This window comes from Aedes albopictus, chromosome 3 (assembly GCF_035046485.1).
Source record: "Aedes albopictus strain Foshan chromosome 3, AalbF5, whole genome shotgun sequence".
Taxonomy (NCBI): domain Eukaryota; kingdom Metazoa; phylum Arthropoda; class Insecta; order Diptera; family Culicidae; genus Aedes; species Aedes albopictus.
This window is the reverse complement of record NC_085138.1, coordinates 251,092,965-251,114,542: the sequence shown is the minus strand read 5'-3', so window position 1 is coordinate 251,114,542 and position 21,578 is coordinate 251,092,965. Positions and strand designations below refer to the sequence as shown.

At 38.8% G+C, this 21,578-nt stretch overlaps 1 protein-coding gene across 50 annotated transcripts in view; it reads left to right on the top strand.

Moving 5' to 3' along the window:
- Positions 1-17,164, top strand: part of LOC109422269 (dystonin) — a 707,557-nt gene extending 690,393 nt beyond the window's left edge. For 35 of the 50 annotated variants that reach the window (XM_062860152.1, XM_062860156.1, XM_062860154.1 and 32 more), the window contains 4 exons: positions 4,179-4,454; positions 4,673-4,732; positions 5,067-5,129; positions 14,881-17,164. In XM_062860152.1, coding sequence (XP_062716136.1) covers positions 4,179-4,454; positions 4,673-4,732; positions 5,067-5,129; positions 14,881-15,034 — 553 coding nt within the window. In that variant the 3' untranslated portion in view covers positions 15,035-17,164. The remainder of the gene's footprint in view (positions 1-4,178; positions 4,455-4,672; positions 4,733-5,066; positions 5,130-14,880) is intronic. The other 15 variants (XM_062860141.1, XM_062860146.1, XM_062860136.1 and 12 more) reach the window with 3 other exon arrangements.
- The last annotated feature ends 4,414 nt before the right edge of the window (positions 17,165-21,578 follow it).

The following is a 21,578-nucleotide window of genomic DNA, read 5'->3' as shown; positions in this document are numbered from 1 at the left end:
TCCTCCGGAAGTTCATTTTGGAATTCTTTCAGAAGTTCCCAATGGAAATTTTTCATGAGTTTATGCAGAATATCGTATGGTATGGAATTCTTCCACGAATTTCTTATAACAATTTCTTAATGGCCTCTTTCAGGAGTTCTTTCTGTATTTTTCAATATTTTCTTTCGGGATTACATTTCTCCAGGAATTCCTTCTGGGAATTCCACAAAAAAAAACTACAGAAGACATTCAAAACAAACTGAAGCAATCTTAGAAAATACTCCGATGGATGTCTCTGAAAGAACTTCTAGAAGAAGAATCTCGGGAATAATTACTGGAAGAATCTCGAAAAGAATTTCTAGAGGAATCTCGGTACGAATTCAGAGATCGCAGCAGTCTGTGAACGCGCGCGGACGCCTAAAAAAATTGGCTGTCATTTTTTTGTTTCAATATTTTCCTTTATTATTTTTCATTCCGCCGATACTTTTCAAATTCATATTTAAAGAAGTTGAATAGAGATAAAGTGAAAAGTGTAACTTAAGATTTAGATCTTGGCTTCCAGAAAGTTAGGTCTCGCGAGGTTCTGAAAAAGCGTCGAAATATTGCATGAAATCAGATCCGATGAGGGCTAAATGCTATCAACTGTCGCGGAATTTGGACGGAACCCGTTCGTGCATATTTTCGGACCCGTGAAGTTTTCGTGTTTCGACGGTGAAAACCTTGGTGAAAACTGTCCACAAGTTCTTTTTCCATTGTTCTGGCTAAGATCCCCTGCCGCAGAAGAGTTGTGTTTCGCGTTTCGTTCTTGTCGTACGCTTTGCGAGGGAGCAAAGAAAGTTATGATTTCTGTTTGTCTGGAATGATCGACAGATTTAGTGCGCACCAACTGAATTAGATTTAGTTTTTTGCTGTTCGTCGTGTCGCCAACCGCGTGCACTAATGTTCAATTTTCTGCTGTACCGAAGAAAGACATTTGAACGTCAAAGTGGCTGGTACTTGAAAATATAAACCAAGATGGCATAACGAGACGAAAAACCCTGGACCTGAGAAGATCATCGTAGCGACAAAATTGGGTGAGATTGCTCCATGTTTCATTACATTTTAACTTGTATTTTAACACATCGAAATAACCATTTACCTTGTGAAATTTGGAGCGTTTGGTACGGTATGTCCACGCATCCTTCCTTCCCTGTAGATTCGAGAAGTGTTTCGATGTTTTCGTGACGTGGCATGACTTCGAAGCATTTCAAAGAATCATCTTCGCGGTAAACACAACGTAGTAGGCCTGACCGCTTTGAAGCTTGTGTCATATCTCTGATATGCTGCAAGCCTCAATATTGACAAGAAAAATAATTGGGCGTAATCTAACCCAATTATTTTCCAGGATGCTTTCTTGTACTGGCTACGTTTGTGTTAGATTAGATTAGGAATCTCGGTACGACTTCATGGAGAATTCCCAGATAGAACCTCTATAGGAATCTCAGAAGTAACTCCTGGAAGGGTCCTAGAGGGATCCTCTGGAGAAATTATTTTGGAAGGAACTGCTAGAGGCATCCCGGAAGAAATCCCGGGCGAAATTCCTAGCAGGATCCTAGAAGGAGCTCCTAGTGCAACCTCAGAAGATAATTTTAGATGAATCCTGGAAAGCTTGGAAGCTTGGAAAGAATCCCAGAAGAAATTAACGAAAAAATCCTGGATGCCATTCCTGGAGGGATTCCCGAAATAATTTCTGGAGAAATCCCAGAAGGAATTGTTTGTGGTATCTGAGAAGGAATTCCTACACGAATCACAGAAGGAACTGAAATCGCAAAACAGAACTGCTGGACGAATCGTAGGAAAAGTTCCTGGAGAAATTCAAGAAGCAATTCAATGAACAATCATTAAACGTACTTTTGAATGAATTCCAGAAGAAATTCCTGGAGGGATGGCAAAATGAGCTCCTGGAGGAATCTCAGAAGAAAACCCTGCAGCAAACTTTAAATAAACGAAAGTTTGAAACGGTTTCGGTGAACATAGTTTTCTGGTTTGATTGGAATTGATTCGGCCAGGACGTCTCAATTAGCGCAAAATTGAATGACTCCGGATAGAATTTAAACTTCAAATCGCGGAAGTTACTCAGCTGATGGACATCGTGCACAATTTTTTTACTCGCTCGCCTTTTCCCGGGCAAAACAGAATACCGGCTTTCTGGAATGATTCCGGAATGATGGGAACGACCTCCTGGAGAATTTTGATGAGAAACATCTGAGAGAATTACATATTAACTTCTGGAGGATTTTCAGAAGGATTTGCAGGAAATTCAGAAGAAACTCCTGAAAGAATTCTGGAAGGAGTTCCTGAAAGAGTCCTAGATGAAGGAATTATTAAAAAAAAGGCAATCTTACGGAGAATGTCAAGAAAATAGCATATAAGAAAATTACCGAATGAAGGAATTTCAGAAAGATCTGTATGAATTCCAGAACTCCTGGAGAAATTCCAGAAGAAGTTTCAACAGGGGCTCCGGAAGGAACCTCGGAAGCAGTTTCTGTTGTAATCCCGAAATGGATTACTGCAGGAAGCCCGGAAAGAGTTCATGGAGGAAGTCCGAAAGGAGTGTCTTGTGGAAGTACGGAAGAATGAACTTTACTTTGGATTGCGACGAAAAAAAAAACTCGTTCATAATGCAAACGAAAATTGTTCATGATAGTGTAACGTTTTTCATTGCATCATATTTTTTTTAAAGCTAAAGCTGAAGGATTTTTATGAAGTTAGTCATACATAATTCTGGTGTTAGATTTGAATAGGTCGAATCTGCATAGGAATCACAGCAAACATACGACCTATTCAAATCGAACATCAGAATTAACATGTATTTCTTGAGCGTTTAACGGTAAGATTTTGGTCAATTTTACCGATCTGTTGCAGAGGCGTATTTCTGTGTCCAAATCAATAAAGATAAAGGCTTTGTTCTGAAGATGTAGCAAAAAAATCTTGAACACAAGAGCCAGTTCACAGCTAGAATGGATAATGAGTTATAAAGATATTCATCCATCGGTAAGGATAGGCTTATTGAGACAAAGGTATTTCCAAACGTTTCGAAGGAATTGGTGAAGTTCGGTAAGTAAAAGACCGTCTATCATCTTGAAGTTTATCAAAATAATTTAATTGAATGATTTCAAATTTAAATCTACCTTCACATAATTAATTCACATGAAGATTAATGCATCTCTGTAGTATCGTTAAAATTTAGTATTAAGGTTTTAATACTTTTTAACACTGGCACAGTATTAAGGTCATTGTAACCCAACAATATTAGATTTTCAGCACGAACTTCATTTATTTGACATAACATAAAATGCCACTAAATACCAAATTGAGGCACGTTTCGAAACATTCAATTTACTGAAGTTTTTGGATTTCTTGGGCACATATTATCGTACCTGCCACAATATGTAACCTGCCCGTCATAAGCATAGACTCACAAAAAGTATTGCAACAATATTGCATCACATTGACTCACCTCGATATCTCCAAAACCTGAGGACTTACAAAGTTGCTGTCTTCAGCAAAGTTATTCAGAAGCCCAAAAGCAATCACTTTTCTGAAGGCGGAATTTTTATAGGTTTCTGGTTTTAGAGATATCGAGAGATTCAAGTTAATGAAACTGACTACGTTATAAAGAAATGTGCCCAAAGTGTGGACTCCTTGCTCAATCAAACCTTTTTTTGACAAGGCAGATTTAGGGGGGGGGACGTTGAATGTTCTTCAACAATTTCCAGAATTTCCGCTAGAAATAGCAGAAATTTTGATAAACTTTCGTCATTCAATTTCATTTCAGAAATGTGTTGATTTTTTTTGGGAAGCTGCCACAAACGATTCTAGCTTTTTACGCTAATCACAAAATATTAGATATTTAAATCGCCCAGTAACTCCTCCAGGGATTGCACCAGTGATCCCGCTAAAAATCCAGGAACTCTTTCATACATTTACCACCAAAGATATCTGTTTGAAGAGAAGAAATGTATGGTAATTTGCTATTATAAACAGTTGGGGTGGCCAAATTCAACTTGTTGGCCATGTCCAATAGATTCAGACTTTTCATAATTCATATATTTACATACAATAACAAAATTTGATCAAATTTGTGCTCAGTTTTGGTCTAAAAGTAGAAAACAAACCCTGCTAACAATTAACAAATCGCACTACCTACTCCCTAACAGATCTCAGATGACCCCCGGTGGATCGCGAGCAAACTCGAGGCCCAGCTCCCGACCGGCAAGCCGTGCCGGTTCGAAGCCACCTTCGCGTCACGGATCGACACTGTCGCTGGATAGCACCGACGATGCCACCCCGTCGCGGATTCCGACCCGGCGGGTAACCAGTACGACTCCCCGGCCATCGCGCCTCTCGGTGGGTTCGACCACGACCAACACGCGGACCACCAACGGCGTCTCATCGAGGACGGCATCCGGTGCCGCTTCACCCGCCCCCACGAGGTAGGTCCTAATAGAGCACTTAGAGGTTTTTGCAATCAGTATCAACTAGAAGACTTAACGCAATAATCAACTAAAAGCCAAACATACACTAATGGCATCAGTTTACAGCATCAGTCAATCAGCATTACATTTTGCACTCAACTACTGCTAGCCATTTAACCGAGCATTAATCCAACTGATACCAAACTAAATTGCTTTCTAACCCAATTTTGTTCTAGAAACGGTGGCATGAGTCGATCATCCAGCATACCAACACTAGTAGGACTACCAAATAGCAGGTAAATATCGTACTCCAGAGACACAAGCCATCTTCGTCCCACCCATTTTCGGTACTACATCACATACCACATCGGTTTCAAAGTTTGAACTAATTCGTGAAACTGTAACTATGATTGTACTTAACGAAATTATAACCTTAGAAAATCAGTAGGAAAACTTTTAGTGTATAGCGTTGAAACAGTAAAAAACAAGTTTTAAAGTACTTCCGGATTCTAATTAATTCAAACTTTGATACCCGATCAGTTAGGTTAGTCAATCACATGCTCCACTTCGATATCATTTTAAAACTGAGAAACTTTTCTACATTCTCTCTTGAACTCAATAATATGCTAGCCAACGCTCTCGGATACCGGTGAGACAGATGTCCAATGTGTCGAATTCTTCTTCAACCACGGGGTAATGAAAAAGACCACAATAGATAAATGTTTGCGTTCCATTTTCCCGTTTTGTAGTGAGAATAGTTTTCCCGAATTTACGTTTCCTTGTTATTACGCTAGACGATTGTGTTTTTCATCATGTTTTTCATGTTTTAGTTCGTTCCGGTTGTTTTTTTTAATGGGTGAATTCATTCCATTTCTCCTTTCGTTGGATTTTCTCCCACTACCATCAAGGAAATCCAATGGGACAACCTTAGCATAGTTTGAGTTTCGAATGGAAATATTAAATATTAAAATATTAAATATTAAATCATCGCTAATTTTTGCTTTTCATTGAATCAACATCTGTTATCATCTACGCGCTTCTAGGAAATTAGTTGACAACAAACGAATCAACTCTCGATGCTGAAGCATCAAAACGAGTGACATCAACGCATCCGCAAGCGACGAGCTTTTTATAGCAACAAACAATGCACCTCACGATAAAAAAATTCGACTCAGTTATTGAGTAGATCATACTCATACGCTAAGAAAAAGCTACTCTAACATGAGCAAAATTCACACAAATCTGATCTAAACTGGAACAGCTTAAAAAAAAAATAGAGAATCGCATTCTCAGCGCTAGCGCTGGGCTGAGTGCGAAAAACCAGTCAGTTAAGGCTGTATAATATTCTTGACACTATCACGAATATTACAGTAGACGTTCGCTCGGTGCAAACGCTTTAACTGCAAGTCCGCTAAGTGCAACAATTTTGCAGTTATCGCACCGCTATCCGTCAAAATGAAATGTCAACAGTGCTTTTTGCATGCACTTTTGTTGCATTCTGCAGCAACTGACAGCTATGTGACGTCTGTCAATTGTTGCAGTTATCGAATTTCATTCGGTAAGTGAAACGTAAACATGTTGCACTTATGTAACGTCTACTGTATACGGCTTAAGCCTTGGCTTAAGCTGATGAGTTTTTCGCACATAGGCCAGCTCATTTTTTTGTTTTGTTCCATTTTACCTGAGAAATGAGTTAATTCTGTTACCGTGCAGAAAACGATGTCTTTTATTGTTTTACTCAGTTTCAGCTTAAAGTGGGACAACTCTGCCCTAACTTTTTTTTTAAATAATATCTAATATTTCTGGAATGCCAACGATTTCGATAGGATGCTGCAAAATGCAGTGGGACGCGGATGAGTCCGGAAGTAAAAATCCATCCAGAAATGCTTCCTCCTGAAATGCCTTAAGCTTAAGCTGATGAGATTTTCGCACATAGGCCAGCGCTAGCTCTGGAAATGCAATTTACTAATTTTTGGTATTGTTCCACTTTAGCTCGAAAATGAGTTAATTCTGTTACCGTGCAGAAAACGATATCTTTTATTGTTCTACTCAGTTTCAGCTAAAAATGGGACAACTCATTGCCCTATGTTTTTTTTTAATATCAAATAATTCTGGAAAGCCGACGATTTCGACAAGGTGCTGCAAAATGCAGTGGGACGCGGATGAGTTCCGAAGTAAAAATCCATCCTGAAATGCTTACTCCTGTAATGCCTTGCTGGATGTTTTATTTTTTTATGGCATTTTACTTATGCCTTTTTTCTTATTGATCCAGTTCCAACCTGGATTGAAACTACATGAGATCACAGTTTGAACTCAGAGAACAGACATTTAAGCTCAAACAAAAATACGTCGAAAGCGTGTGTAAAGGATTTAAGCATACCTCAACGCCATCAACGGAGACTGCCCCACTTATAAACTCGATTTGTCCACACGATGGCAGTGTTCATCGTTAAAACACACTAGCCCACAAAGCGATGCGAGCGCTCAAATGCCAAAAGCGGTGAACACTGGAAACAACAAGACAGTGTAAGTGATGGGATGCTAGCGCCACGCGACGGGAGCATAACCACATACTCTGATTTGACCGTTACAAAGCTTTACACAAGGCAGAAAGCAAAGATAGACGTCTGTTATCTGTGGTTTGAACCTCAACCCGACTTATATATGGAGCCTGTTGATTAGACAAATAAATGACTTCGGTTTCGCTTGTACTAAAGTTTGTTTGACTTTGTTTGACGTTTGCTTGTTTACACATTTTCCGCCAATCCAGTTCCAATCCAGGTTCAGAAAGAAAAACGGCATTAGAATTTCTCTTTCTTTCCGTGATTGCTTACTGAGAATCTTCCAAGATCTCTAGGTTTCGACCAATTTCTTCGGAGTTTTTACTTTAATGCTGGTGGAGTTCATCCAGAGGTTTCTCCGCTATATTGCTTCTAGACTAGAGCAGTGGTGCTCAAACTGCGGACCGCGGGCCGCATGCGGCCCTCGAAGCTCTTGAATGCGGCCCGAGAAGTACTTTGAAAAAGTATACTGATCATTCAAAATTATGAAAAAATGTTATTATACTGCTCAAGCTTATAATAGTTATTTATGTAACGAGTTGCAAAAAGTTGATTTTTTCAGCACGAGTTGTACATTTATCCAACGAGGCTTGCCGAGTTGGATAAATACGAAGAGTGCTGAAAAAATCGAGTTTTGCAACGAGTTCCATACAAAATTTTATGCAATTCAGTATCATAAATTTCATTTTATAATACTGATTTCAGTACGATAATGACCTACTTTTCCGTACCAGTTCATTATGCAACTGAAATGAGTTGCATTATGAAAAAAAAAACATTGCATAAAAATATTTATCTCACATTTTTGATGAAATGATTTCAATGACAACTTGAAAAATTTTATTGATTCTCCATGATTGAACAAGTTGTGAAAAAAGTTATTTTAGTTCGTGCTAATATTGACTGTAGGTTAAATTATTGTTCTGAAATATTCAGTCTTACCGAGGTAAGATTGAAAACATGATCCCGAGTGCAAGTTCCATTTCATCAAGACGTGGTTTTAATACTCCACACAATCTTTTGATTGGTATTCCACCGTGCTACAGTAGCTACAGTTTCTTCTGTAGTTAAATGCTACATTTTGAAAATGGTGTGTAGATAATGCAACTTTGAATCTGATGATGCAAGTACACTTCCCAGGATCTCTGCCGGTATCAAGTGAAGAAGCGACTTCTCGGTATATTCAAACTGGGCCTGAAATGACCAGGTTGAGAATATTTGAGGAAGCTAATGAAATTGCAAAAAGTACTGGGCGACAAATGACCAGGACAGACATGCAAGATCTAGCAAGTCGCATTTTTACTCAAGCAAGAATTGAATGGGCTATAGATTCAGCAGTTAAGCCGATTTAAGGTTGAATTATATTCCCAAAAGCTGGCGACAAATTCGTGTTGTATTCATTCCTAAAGCCAATAAAAAAGATAAAAAGAATCCAAAATCTTTTAGGCCAATTAGTCTTTCGTCAATCATGCTGAAAGTGATGGAAAAAATCATAGATTACTACATCAAATCAAAATATTTAGTAACGTTTCCATTGAGTAAAAACCAATTTGCGTATCAGCACGGAAAGTCGACAATAACAGCACTCCATACACTGGTAACAAAAGTTGAGAAAACTTTTGAAGCTAAGGAGGTCTTGTTAGCTGCATTTCTTGATGTAGAAGGAGCCTTTGACAATGCTTCTCATAATTCAATGAAAAAAAGCGATGATCAAGCGTAATTTTGATATGTGTATAGTGAATTGGATTTTTGGAATGTTGCAAAAACGACAAATAACTTGTCATTATGGTAATTCAACAACTGTGGTTAGGACTGTGAAAGGTTGTCCACAGGGAGGTGTTCTTTCACCTCTATTGTGGTCGTTACTAGTTGACGAACTAATATCGAATCTTGAAGCTCAAGGATTTGAAATAATCGGATTTGCAGATGGTATAGTAATTATAGTACGTGGTAAATTTGAACAAGTAATTAGAGACAGACTGCAGTATGCTCTAAAATTGACTTCAGCGTGGTGTAAAAATGAGGGGTTATCAGTTAACCCTCTTAAAACTGCTATCATTCCGTTTACACGAAGAAGGAAGTACAAAATACCAGATATTGACTTGGATGGATCAAAAATTTCGCTCTGTCTAAAGGTTAAATATTTGGGAGTAATTCTTGACAACAAACTAAATTGGAACTCGCACATTGATCAAATATTAAATAAGGCTACGAACGCATTATGGGTAAGCAAGAAAACTTTTGGAAATAAATGGGGACTTAAGCCAAAAATGATCCATTGGATCTATACGGCTAATGTAAGGCCCAGAATAACATATGCAGCTTTGATTTGGTGGCCAAAAACTGAAGTTAAGTACATCCAAAAAAAAGTTGGAAAAACTACAAAGACTTGCTACAACTTCTATCACAGGAGCTATTCGTAGTACACCTACAAAAGCATTGGACGCAATGAGCCATTTTACGAAGTGACAACAATGTTGATGATGATATTGGTTTTCACGGGTTATTGGACGCTACCTCCTGTCAAAATTCATTCATAAAATCGGCTCGTAAAATGGACTATGCTACATATTCTACCGCTACATTTGTTTGTACAGTTTGAAGCTGAGAAAAACGCACTAAGATTGGAAAGAACACAAAATTTGTTTGCTGGAGATCTTAGGGGTCATCTTAGCATTTTGAAAAGTTTTAAAATCAATACTCTAATTACACATGAAGACTGGATGGAGAGGCAGTATAACTTTGAACGACTATTCGATGTGACTTTTCCGAATCGTGTTGAATGGGAATCAGGGGGGCCTAATATTCGTTCAGGTTCAGTAAGTTTCTTTACAGATGGCTCCAAAATGGGTGATAATGTTGGAGCTGGTGTCAGTGGCCCTGGAATCAGTTTATCAATATCTATGGGCAGATAGCCAACTGTATTTCAAGCAGAAATACAGGCGATTATTGAATGTGCCTATATTTGTTTAAAACGTAACTATAGAAATGCAAACATATGTATCTTTTCTGATAGTCAAGCTGCATTAAAAGCGTTAAAATCTTTTACGTGTACTTCTAAATTATTTTGGGAATGCATTCAATTACTACAGAAGGTATCTAAAAAATGTTCAGTAAACCTTTTCTGGGTACCTGGGCACTGTGGAATTGAAGGTAATGAAAAAGCAGACTGTTTAGCAAGACTTGGGTCATCAACTTCTTTCCTAGGTCCAGAGCCATTTTGTGGGGCCGCAGAATGTACCTTCAAAATGGAATTAAAGAACTGGGAAAAGAAGATGATTGGTGATACCTGGCAAAAAACGACAACAGCACGACAATCGAAACGATTTATAGTACCTAACAAAATTATAACTCAAAAACTTCTCAGCCTGTCAAAAAAAGACTTGAATACTTTTTGTGGCCTTATAACAGGGCACTGTGCAAGTAAATACCATTTGAAACAACTATGTATACTCGAAGATGATACCTGTCGTTTCTGTAATAGGGACAAGGAGGATTCTGAACATTTGTTATGTACCTGTGAAGCACTTTTCCAACAAAGATGCACATTTTTCGATAAAGGTTTTATAAAACCATCAGATGTATGGATGACTTCTCCTAGCAAGGTAATACATTTCATTCGATCTGTTATACCGTACTGGGATAATGCCTACCGTCAGCAAGTGGAAATCACTCAAACTCATAGTGATATGACACACTGATATGGGCAAAAACATTAAAACGGGGCCGTCCACAATAGATCAAAAAACTGGTCGCAGTGGAAAATGTACCCAACAGGAAAAAAAAAATGCAGCCGTAAGTAGCAATAAATGGATCGCTACTACAAATGACTCACAATTGGATAGAATTTCCTATTTTAAATATGTTTTCAATGGTCAACCTGAGATCTTTGAAAGTATTGAAGTGCAAGAGATACTTGTCTAAATTATCCAAAAATCTATGATTTTCTTACTAAAATAGTCTTTTTTACTAAGAGCACTTTTAATATAATATTCACTATAATTTTTATCTTGCGGCCCGCGGCTCACGGAATATCGGTTCTTTCCGGAATTTATCCCAGAGATTTTCACGGGATCCCTCCCAGAGTTTCGACAGGAGTTGTTCCTGGTATTTCTACACGGTCAGAAAATTCACTCATTTTGGAGCTAAAGTGGGACAACTCAAAAACGAGTAAATTTTATTTCCAGCGATAGCGCTGGCCCAAGTGCAAAAATCTCATCAGTTTACGTCGTATAATATTCTTGCTGATGTGAAGAATATTATACGGCCTAAATTGGTTGGATTTTTACACTTGGGCCAGCGCTATCGCTGGAAATGCAATTTACTCATTTTTTGAGCTGTTCCAGTTTAGCTCAGTTTTGTGTGAATCTTACTCATTTTAGAGTAACATTTTCTTAGGGTGTACAAGATTTTCTCCCAATATTTTTTTTCAGGATTATTTCACTGGATTTTTTCCGAAGTTGTTTTTGTCACTTGTTCAAGAAATTTCCGTGAGCTTTCTCCTTGAGTTTCTTTCGGCTGAAAGTTAACTTCAAATCAATTGGTTTGAAATTGTCTAAGTTATAGCACAAAAGTGCCCAAAACAGCAGCTACTGCCCAAGTGGCTTGGCACCCTATTTAGTTGTTTCCAGGATTTCTTGCAGTGATCCTCCTGAGGTATTTTTCAGAGATTTTTCCGGGATTACTCTCTAAGAGCTATTCCAGAAATCCGTTCTGGAAATGGTCCCGGAATTATTGGCGTTTTTTCTATAATTTCTTTAATAGTTTCTCAAAGAGTTCTTTCTGAGGTTTTTACATGACAATTTCGTCGAATATCTTTATAAAAATCTCGTAGAAATGTCGGAAGAAATGCTGGTAAAATTTCGCGGGAATTTCCAGGAGAAACTTTGAAAATCATTAAGAGAAATTCCACGAGGAACTCCAAGACAAATACCGGAAATTCTCAAGAAAATTTCGCTGGAAAAACTTCTAGAGAAATCTCGCAAAAATACCTGGAAAAAAAATTTGAATTGCCGTCCCGGGAATTCTGAAAGCAAGTTTGGATAAATTTTGGAAGAACCTTCGGAAGCAATCCCGAAGACCAAACCGAGAACCCGCTGAAAGAAATCCCGGCAGGTGTTCCTGCAGAGTATCCGTGAAAAACTCCTGCAGAAATTCTGGGATTAACGCTGGAACGAGTTCTGGGAGCAAATCCGGCATAGAATCATGACTCCTGAGAAAATGGGGCAAACCTCCTGCTCTAGATAAATTTACGGAAGAACTCCGGGAGAGATCACGGGAAGAATTCTGTAAAAAAAACTGTAAAGAAAGAAATGTCTGAAGAAATCCTTTCCTCTGAGCGATTTCGTAACGGATTCTAATTAGATTTCTAAGCCAATCCCTGAACAATATCTCCAAAGGAAATCCTAATCCCTGAAGGAGTCAACCCCAATGTTTGTGGCTAAATACTCAAAACTATGGGGCTAAAAAAACATATTTTTTTAAGGAAAAAATTGGCTATTCTACTGTAACCGATTATTTTAGGACCCTAAAGGACCGAACATATGCTTAGAATTGCGATATCTCCTCTAGTTTTTGAGTTATGTCCAACAACGAACTTAAAACATGTCCATCTTTTGTAAAATAAGCGTTTTGTACATGGTACATTTGGTGCGGAAGCTTCTTCTGGAGCCTGTAGTAGACTCGACTTCCACTGATGTTGTGCCTTCGCATTCCACGTTCTAACCAAATGTCCATGTCGTCCCCAAAGCACACAAATTGACCGGATTTCGGAAATACCGTACCCCGACTGTTCAACCCGGCTCGTCGCATTATATCTTCCTGAGTCACCATGTCTCAGCTTCCAGCGAGATCCGAATGAACGAGATAGTTCACCGAAACCTTTTACGCAGTTTTGCATTTGCACACCTTAACAGGAACATGGTCTGATACGTTTTACGCAGCTTTGTGCGATCATTACCGTCGTATACCGTTTTGAAATCGATGAACAGGTATTGCGTTGGGATCTGGAGTTCACGGCATTCTGGAGGATTTTCTGTACGTTGACGATCTGGCCCGTTTTCGACCGGTCGTCGATGAAGTCGGCTTGATAACTTCCCACAAACTCATTCGCTTTATTAGACAAACCACGTAAGCGGATCTGAGATGGCACATTCAAAATGGCGATAGCTTTGAAGTTCACATTCCAAACGATCGCTTTTCCTTTTGAATGGGACAGATTACCCCTTCCTTCTACTCCTCCTGTAGGTAACTATTCGGTTTCCCAGATCTTGACTACCGATTGCTGCAGGCAGGTGGCCAACTTTTCTGGGCCTTGATGAGTTCAGTTGCGATACCACGCTTACCAGCTGATTAGTTGGTTTTCAGCTGGTGAATGACATCCTTAAGTTCCTTCAATCATTTCCACCCTCTGCTGCACTGGCGCAATCGTTTCCTCCGTTGGTGTTGTCTTAATCTCCCATGCCTACGTTTGACGCGCCATTGAGATGCTCTTCTTAGGGCTTCCGATCACCTCATGTCCGTCCGTCATGAGGCTTCCGTCCTCATCCCTGCGCGAAGCTGTTGCGGACACGAAGCCGTTGCGAAATGCATTGAGGTTGAACTTCCGTGTTTCTTGAGAACGGCACAACAGTTCCATTTCTTCATATTACGATTCTTCCATGCGGCGCATTTTCTTTCGAAATATGCTGCTGTTCCCGCTTTTGTTTGTAACGTTCTGCGGGGTTCTTTGCTGCAGCATTACCGCCCGCGCTGCGTTCTTCTCCTTCAAAATCGCTCTGCACTCCTCGTGCTCTCGACTGTGTCGTTGATGGCTACCTTTACTGTGCTCCAACGCAGTCCTCTAGGAGGGTTCACACCGGCCTTGCTCTCATCTGGCAACACTGCCTCGATATTGTACGGTGGTGGGGGCTGGTACCGGACATGACGATGAAGGAGAGTTTTGGGCGCAGTTTGATCATCACCAGGTAGTGATAAGAGTCGATATAAGCGCTACGATAGGTACTGACGTTGATAATATTGGAGAACTGCCGTTTATTAATCATAACGTGGAAGATTTGCGATTCCGCCAGTATGGTTACCGCTAAACGTTCGCCTAATACAGATGTAGATCTTGTCCAATACACCTCCAGCAGCGTTACGATGCCGAACCCGCTGTCCTTCAGTAGATCGGCGAGTATGCGGGTGCTCCCGATGAAGTTGAGAGATTTGCAGTTCCACGTACTGAGTTTCCAATCGCAAGTCCTGTTGGGTCGTTGCCGTTGGTCTCGGTATGTATTATTCTGTTGCTGATTTTTCGTTGCGCAATGCTTTTTAACGACTGGTTCGCAGGGCCGGGCATCATCCGCGTACTTTCCGGAAGATCATATTGAACAGTGGAGCTTAGAAGAGTCCTTCCCTGGCACTAGGGCATTGACCAGCCGCTACTAACATGGGGAACAACGCTGTTGTGAGCTGCTCCTCCTGGAGAACAGGCACTCAGGTTTGCAGACGAAACTACCCTTCACTGTCAGCCTACGGCCAAAGTTCCCTCCACGGTTGGTTACCCGGTTGATCGCAGCCCAACCGGAGTTGGTTGACAGAGCCTAGTGAACTCAATGAAAACTGAATTACGCAATAGGTACCCAGCTTTTACCGTGTCTGTTCTAATTATTATTTAGCTTAATTTGAAAGATGCTTCAAGTTATCGTTAAATTTCGATTTAAGTGTTCTGTTTGACCTCATGCATGTTATTTTCCAAGTGTTCAAGACCCATTACAGGACCCAGTAATAGATTTGCTTTTTTTGTAGCGCTATTGTTGTAATACCCAATCCCAACCAATGCCCGCCCATCAAATTTTGCACCATATCTAACACGAAATCTACCCATCTTCCCCCCAAAATAGGAAAACGAGTGGAACGTCCACGCCGTCCGGCATGCAGACACCCCGGCGGACCTCTGTGGAGCCCCAAACGCCCGGCAGCAGTAGTACGCGACCGGATCGAAGCTCCCGGGGAACGACACCCGCCACCGAGAAGCGTGCCCCCTTTAGACTTTAAGACCGCCCCCCTCGAAAACCCCAAGGTAAAGAAAAAGACGACGAACGAAACTCGAACCTCACCATCCCCGCCCCCCCCCCCCACGTCTAACACCAATAACCCCCACCCTCCCCGTAGCAGTTATGGTGTGTAATGTCGCAAGTGACATTGAGGGTTTTGTTACGGCTGCAAAATAGTCGTCGAAGACTGCCTTAGAACCTCTCGATAAAACCGGTAATGTTACTTGAGGAACGGCAGTAACACCGGATTTGGAGCCCCAAGGCTGGAACGAGGAACAGTCGTTCGTCACCCAACTAACCAGTTCAAAGTATTTTCTTATTGTTTTCGTTTTTTTTTTCTTTTAATGCATAAGAAAGATTGCTTTTCTTCAAACGGGAAGAATTAAAGAGTTATGCAACCGAACTATACCTAATCATCACTCCGATGATTAGAGAGCGCTTAGCAGATGCTTGTTAGGAGCTGTAACGTTTTTTTTTTCGGTTGGTTTATTGAAACTACCAGTGAGGGAGAGAAGTATATCGATCAGAGTCCCCTATGAGAAAGACGCAACGCAAAGAGATTGTTAGGAAAAAGGTCTCCTAGTGGCAGTTTAGGTTCTTTTTAGTTGGAATCGAACCTTTATAGAACCAGGATTGTTAGCTAGGGATGAGCAGCTGAAAGTGTCCGAAATTGTACATATATTTTTAGATTAGAAACGGAATAAAACTTGTAAAAATTGATTCAATCTAGAGAAATAGGAAAAACTTTGTTATATTCTGTGAAAGGAATTACTTCTCATAATTGGAAATATACTCCAGAAACATTCTTTGTATTCGAATGCAAAAGGCAAAATAGTAACGGATCAACCGCTTGAGATTGAAAATGGAAGTAGAATAGGGGACTGTCGGGCGTACAATTGAAAATTGTTCAGGTGAGAACTTTCCCAGAAAGTGGAGAAACGGCAATCGGAGAAAATCGCCAGTTCTGTGATTGCAATTTCCCTGCTTTTTGGAATTAAATTTCCCTGACAAGGAAAAACTAAGTTAAAACAGGATGAACGAATACCTAATTATGATTAACATGTGTTCAAGCGAAAGGAAGAACGAATGGTTGAGCGAATTTGCAGTGAGACAGTGTTGTTTTTGTTTGTACTTTTATTTAAATTATTTATACAAGATGTAGAAAATATAAGATTTTTTGTTTCCACATTATTTTTGCAACCTTGCCCAAGAAAAAAAGTTTCCGTGCACCATTCGCTCCAAGGAAAAAGGATCGCCAGCCTTGTCCGGAGACCGAATAGAGAGGCACCAGAATAGATGCAATCCGGGACAAACGATCGAAAGGCAAAACGTCGAAAGGGCGAACGGTCCTTTCGATCTTTTACTCTCTCGATGTTTCGTCCCTACATCCAATAGACGATGTCGCAGGCAGGTTTTGTTTTTTTTCTTATCATATCATTTCCGTCGAGATGCTCTTTCGAATCAAGACTCCCGAAATGGGTTTTAAAGTGAGGAAAAATCGCCAGTTTTCATCTCACTTGTCCCTTTTATCCGTTGAAGTATTTTTCTTCTCGCGACGGCATCTCGATAAGGGATTTGATAACATTTTCGAGTTTGCTGTGCCCCCTTTAGTGCAAGCAATCGGGTTAGAGCTTTCAAACAAAATGAAGATAAAATGCCGAAACATTAGACCTTACACAGAAGGAGAAACACACAGACACACACCTTTAAGCAGTTATTAACTACATTAACTACTACAAAAAAGTCATTTAGTTGCGTAAGATCAGAACATTACTACATAGGTATATTATGCAAATATTAATTGATTAACTAATTGCCCAAGCAAATGCTAAGCCGTTTTTTGTAATTGAAGTTTAAATAGTTTTTTATACAAAAAATACAAGAAAAAAGAAACAAAAATATCACATAAAACGAATAATTCCTAGGATAATGACAGAAAACGACGGAGAGAAAAAGAAAAGCATAAGACGACACAGATAACTACTACTAGCTTACGGAATTAACTTCACACAGATTTTTTTCAGCTACAGCAGTTATACTTTTACACTACTACATGTGATTCAAAATGTAACACGAAAGAAGAAAAAAAAAATCTCATAAAAATAATAAACGAAAATTGAATAATCCAGAACATCTCGCAACTTTATTGTAATCATCCGAAAGCTTTTGTAGTCCGCCCGAAGAATCACCGTCCTAATTCACGTCGTAGGGATCATTTTTCTTCGTCATCAATCATCATCATATTCAAGTAGATAGGGGGATTAGGGGCATAATGGACACCCTAAGCTAATGAGTATGTTAGGCCTGTATAACAGACAAAAACTTAGCATATAATCAGTTGGCTTACAACTTTAACTTGTTTTCTTCGTATTTCAATCATTTACAGCTGGTAGAATGTCATAATTGTGAAGAGATAATGAATTGAAAACTGTGTGTTTTTGGAGCTGGCAGGAAAGGTACGGGGCGAAATGGACACCCATCGGGGCATAATGGACACCCGTGCATATTTTATGTTGTATCTTTGAGAATATCGACCAGTTAAGTAATTTGCCAACGGAGATCAATACCACAGTTATAATACTCCATCTTAGACGAGTTTACATAAATTCAAAGTTAATTAAATAATTTTTAGGCAAAAATAATCGGATTGAATATTTTCAAACTCTCTAAAACGCCTAACAATATGCAATGCGCGTACATCCATTCATAATTACCAGTGTTCATTTCGCCCCGAATAGACTGCAACATTGAAATTGCTATTTTCCGTGTGTTCTGATCAACAATATAATACTTTATACATTGCTAAATCTACATATACATGTAGATAAGCTAACAATTCACTTGTTTGTATGGTGGACACACTCAATCACTCGTAATACCTTATTTGCTGCTGCTTCGAAATTATAAGAAATCCACCATATGGAAAACATACTTCAATTTCAATGATATTTTGGCTATTCTGAAGGAATATAAATGGTAATTTTGAAAAACAGAACAATGACTTGTTCCTTTACACTTATGCATTGAAAGTTTTACATAAAAGTCAACGGTTTCGGCAAAAACAGGTGTGTCCATTTCGCCCCGGATGTCCATTATGCCCCTAATCCCCCTAATAGTTATTTTTTATGTAACGAGTTGCAAAAAGTTGATTTTATCAGCACGAGTTTTGCATCGAGTCACATACAAAATTTAATGCAATGATTTTTTCATTATACAACTCATTAGCTGCCGGTGGACGCATAAATGTCTTATGTGCAAAAACAGACAATCGAGAAAATCGCGTCCAAAGTACGAAAAAAGTAAATTGTCTCAACCACAGACAAACAGACGTGTCACTTGGGAGAAAATGCGATAAAAATCATCGTCACGCAAACATAATCGACCAATGCTAATTATGCAGTGGTACGCAAATCCACTGAATAGATGGCGGTAGTGAGCAAACGTCAATCAGGAGCAAAAACGATGCGAGCGCCATGAGCGAGCGATTTGCGAACTACGGAATATTTGAATAATACGTTAAAAAGTGAAACGATGGGAAGTGAGTAGAGTGAGACGTCTGTTTGTCTGTGTCTCAACTATGAAGTATAAGTGCAAAATCTAACATCAACCAATATTTAATTTGAGTAGGGGGTTGTGGGGCAAAATGGCCATATGGGGCAAGATGGCCACCCTGTCTTTTAAGCATTAATTCGCAACACAAAAATATTTTCTGCATGGGTTGTGATTATAAACAATGCTTTATGTTTATAATGTGCGAAAAAGTTACTATTAGTTTGAAAAATCTGCTATAAAATAGTGTTTGAAGTTTGAGTGTTCAAAAACAGTGTTTTCTTATAGTATCAGGTCATCTGATTTTAAGGATTAGTAATGAAATAACATCGTTTTAAAATTATTTTTAATTTTTAATGGTGTCTATATGTGACTGTTGTTCATCCTCGACAATAAAATTTCAATGTTTTAAATTAATTATGTCATATAGCCCATATAGCTGAGGCGGTAAACGCACGGGTATTCAGCATGACCATGCTGAGGGTGACGGGTTCGATTCCCGGTCGGTCCAGGATCTTTTCGTAAAGGAAATTTCCTTGACTTCCTTGGGCATAGAGTATCTTCGTGCCTGCCACACGATATACACATGCAAAATGGTCATTGACAGAGGAAGCTCTCAGTTAATAACTGTGGAAGTGCTCATAGAACACTGCTGAGAAGCAGGCTTTGTCCCAGTGAGGACGTTACGCCAAGAAGAAGAAGAAGAAGATGTCATATAAAAAATTATAAACATATCGTAATCATTCGGGGCAAGATGGCCACCTGTGGTAAGGCCTATGTCGCCATCCAAAAATCAATCTAAAGCAGTCTGAAAACTGTTATTGATGTTTAGAGATATTGCAAAATCACAGAAAATTGCTTTTCATATTAGTTGAAGCTGTTAAAATTAATTACGATGGAGATGATACCTCAGAAATACTTTGAGGTTATTTGCTGTTGAACGGTGATTGGCTAGGTGATTGGTTTCATTGAATATTTCGGCACAGGGATGGAAAATCGTAGCTAAAACCGCTATAAGGGTTCGTTACAAGACGTTGAATTACAGTATAATGCATATAAAGAGTAGTAATGTATCTAAATCGTTTCGAGAAAAACAAGTTTGCTGAAAAAATAGACCAAATCATAGAACATTTCCAAATAAATTTCGATCAATTTTATTTCAAACATTATCATAAAGAAAATGATGACAAATGACACACCATCTGTAGGCAAAGCGTTGCGGATGATTTGACCTTGGTTTATTGAACGTTGCTTAGGGATTAAAACATACTAATTGTAAAAATTTAGCTCTGTGGCAAAAATTCTATGTCGAAAGTAACATTTTTCAAATGAGTTTATTTTGCAATGGTAGTGCAAAATAAAATGCTTTTTTATGTTAATAAGATAGAAAAGACATGAAACAAAGGGAATGAGTGTTAAATAGCCATATTCAAATAAAAGTAAATGCTCCCAAGGCGCCTAAGTCTAGGGTGGCCATCTTGCCCCACAACCCCCTACTTTTTTGTTTTGTTTTAGAGCGATTTTATAGTTCCATAGGATTTCCAATGAAACGTGACGCTTATGCGTCCACTTTTAAGAATGTTACAAATCGGCCATGCATTTTTTCAACAATTTTCGGAACAAACTACCTATTTTTATTTCCCCATATGATAGTACCCCACGATACATGGTCATGCAGGGTGTCTTGTCTACTCAATAATGAAAATGAAATTCCCTGATATTTCCAGGTTTTTGATAATAGTTCCAGGTTCAACAAATCAACTAAATTAAACATGTTTTCAGATTTCTAGAAATTCGTGGAAACGCCTAGTGGAAATTTCTAGTTCCAACTATAATTCTAGTTCCAACTATAATAACATTTAAGGAGAACATTCCACCAGATTTTCTGATGGAATTCTTTAATACAATAATGGCGATACTTTAGAAGAATTTTCTGCATAATTTGTTGAAAATTTAGTTCATGAATTTATGAAGGAATTTAGCAAGGAAAACAACAAGAAATTACACTATATTTTTATAGAAGGAAAGCTTGGCCGTTCCAGCAGAAATTTTTTCGAGTAGTTCCCAGGGATGAAAAATGATGAAGATTGCAGCTGAGCAGACACAAACCAAACTTTACTCGTGAACACCAGGGGCCCGAGAACACTCGCACTTCTTTATTCGTGAGTAAACGAAGCTGGCAAGCACTCGCATGTGATTCGTGAAGCTTTGTGAGTTTTTTTTGCATTTTGACGAAAAACGCATTTTAACGACTGACAGTGCTGCTTTTCAGGAACAATGAAGCATAAAGCATTAGTTCAGTGATCCTCAGCCTCACCGTCTCCACGGGCCAAATTTGAATTTAAGATAAAGACTGCGGGCCGCTAGTCATTCAAGAATTTGTTATTGGCAATTTGCAGGATTAAGCACAACAACCATTTATTGTAGATCATGAGAAATTTCTGAAGAAATCTGTGAATAATTTGTTGGTGCAATTTCATGGGTTTTCGAAGAATTTCCCAAATTTAGATAAGGAAAATGTTTTGAATTTATTTTTATTCAATTTTTGCGGAATTTCTTAGGAAACCTATGAAGACGTGCCATGAAAACCTCCTTACATTTCCTTTCAGACATATTTGCAGTCATTTTATGGAAAATTATATTGCAAAGATTGATAGAGGAACTTCCATTTGAAGTCCTGGAGGAACGTCTGATAGAATTCTAAACAGAATGTTGAGAAAATTCTTTTCTAGACATCTACAGGGAAGAAAGAGAGAAAAATCTAACGGAAATTGAATTTCCAGAAATAATTGCAGGTGTTATTGCTAATCGAGCTCGAAAAATTTCTAGCGAAATTCTGAGAAATATTCTTTAACAATTTTCCAAGCGATTTCTAAAGTATGTTTTTGCAAAACTTCGATTCAACATTTTGTAGCAATGTATGAAAGTATTGCTAGAGAAGTGTCTTGGATTATCCCTGATTTTTAGTGGGATTGATATATCAAACTTTAAAGGAA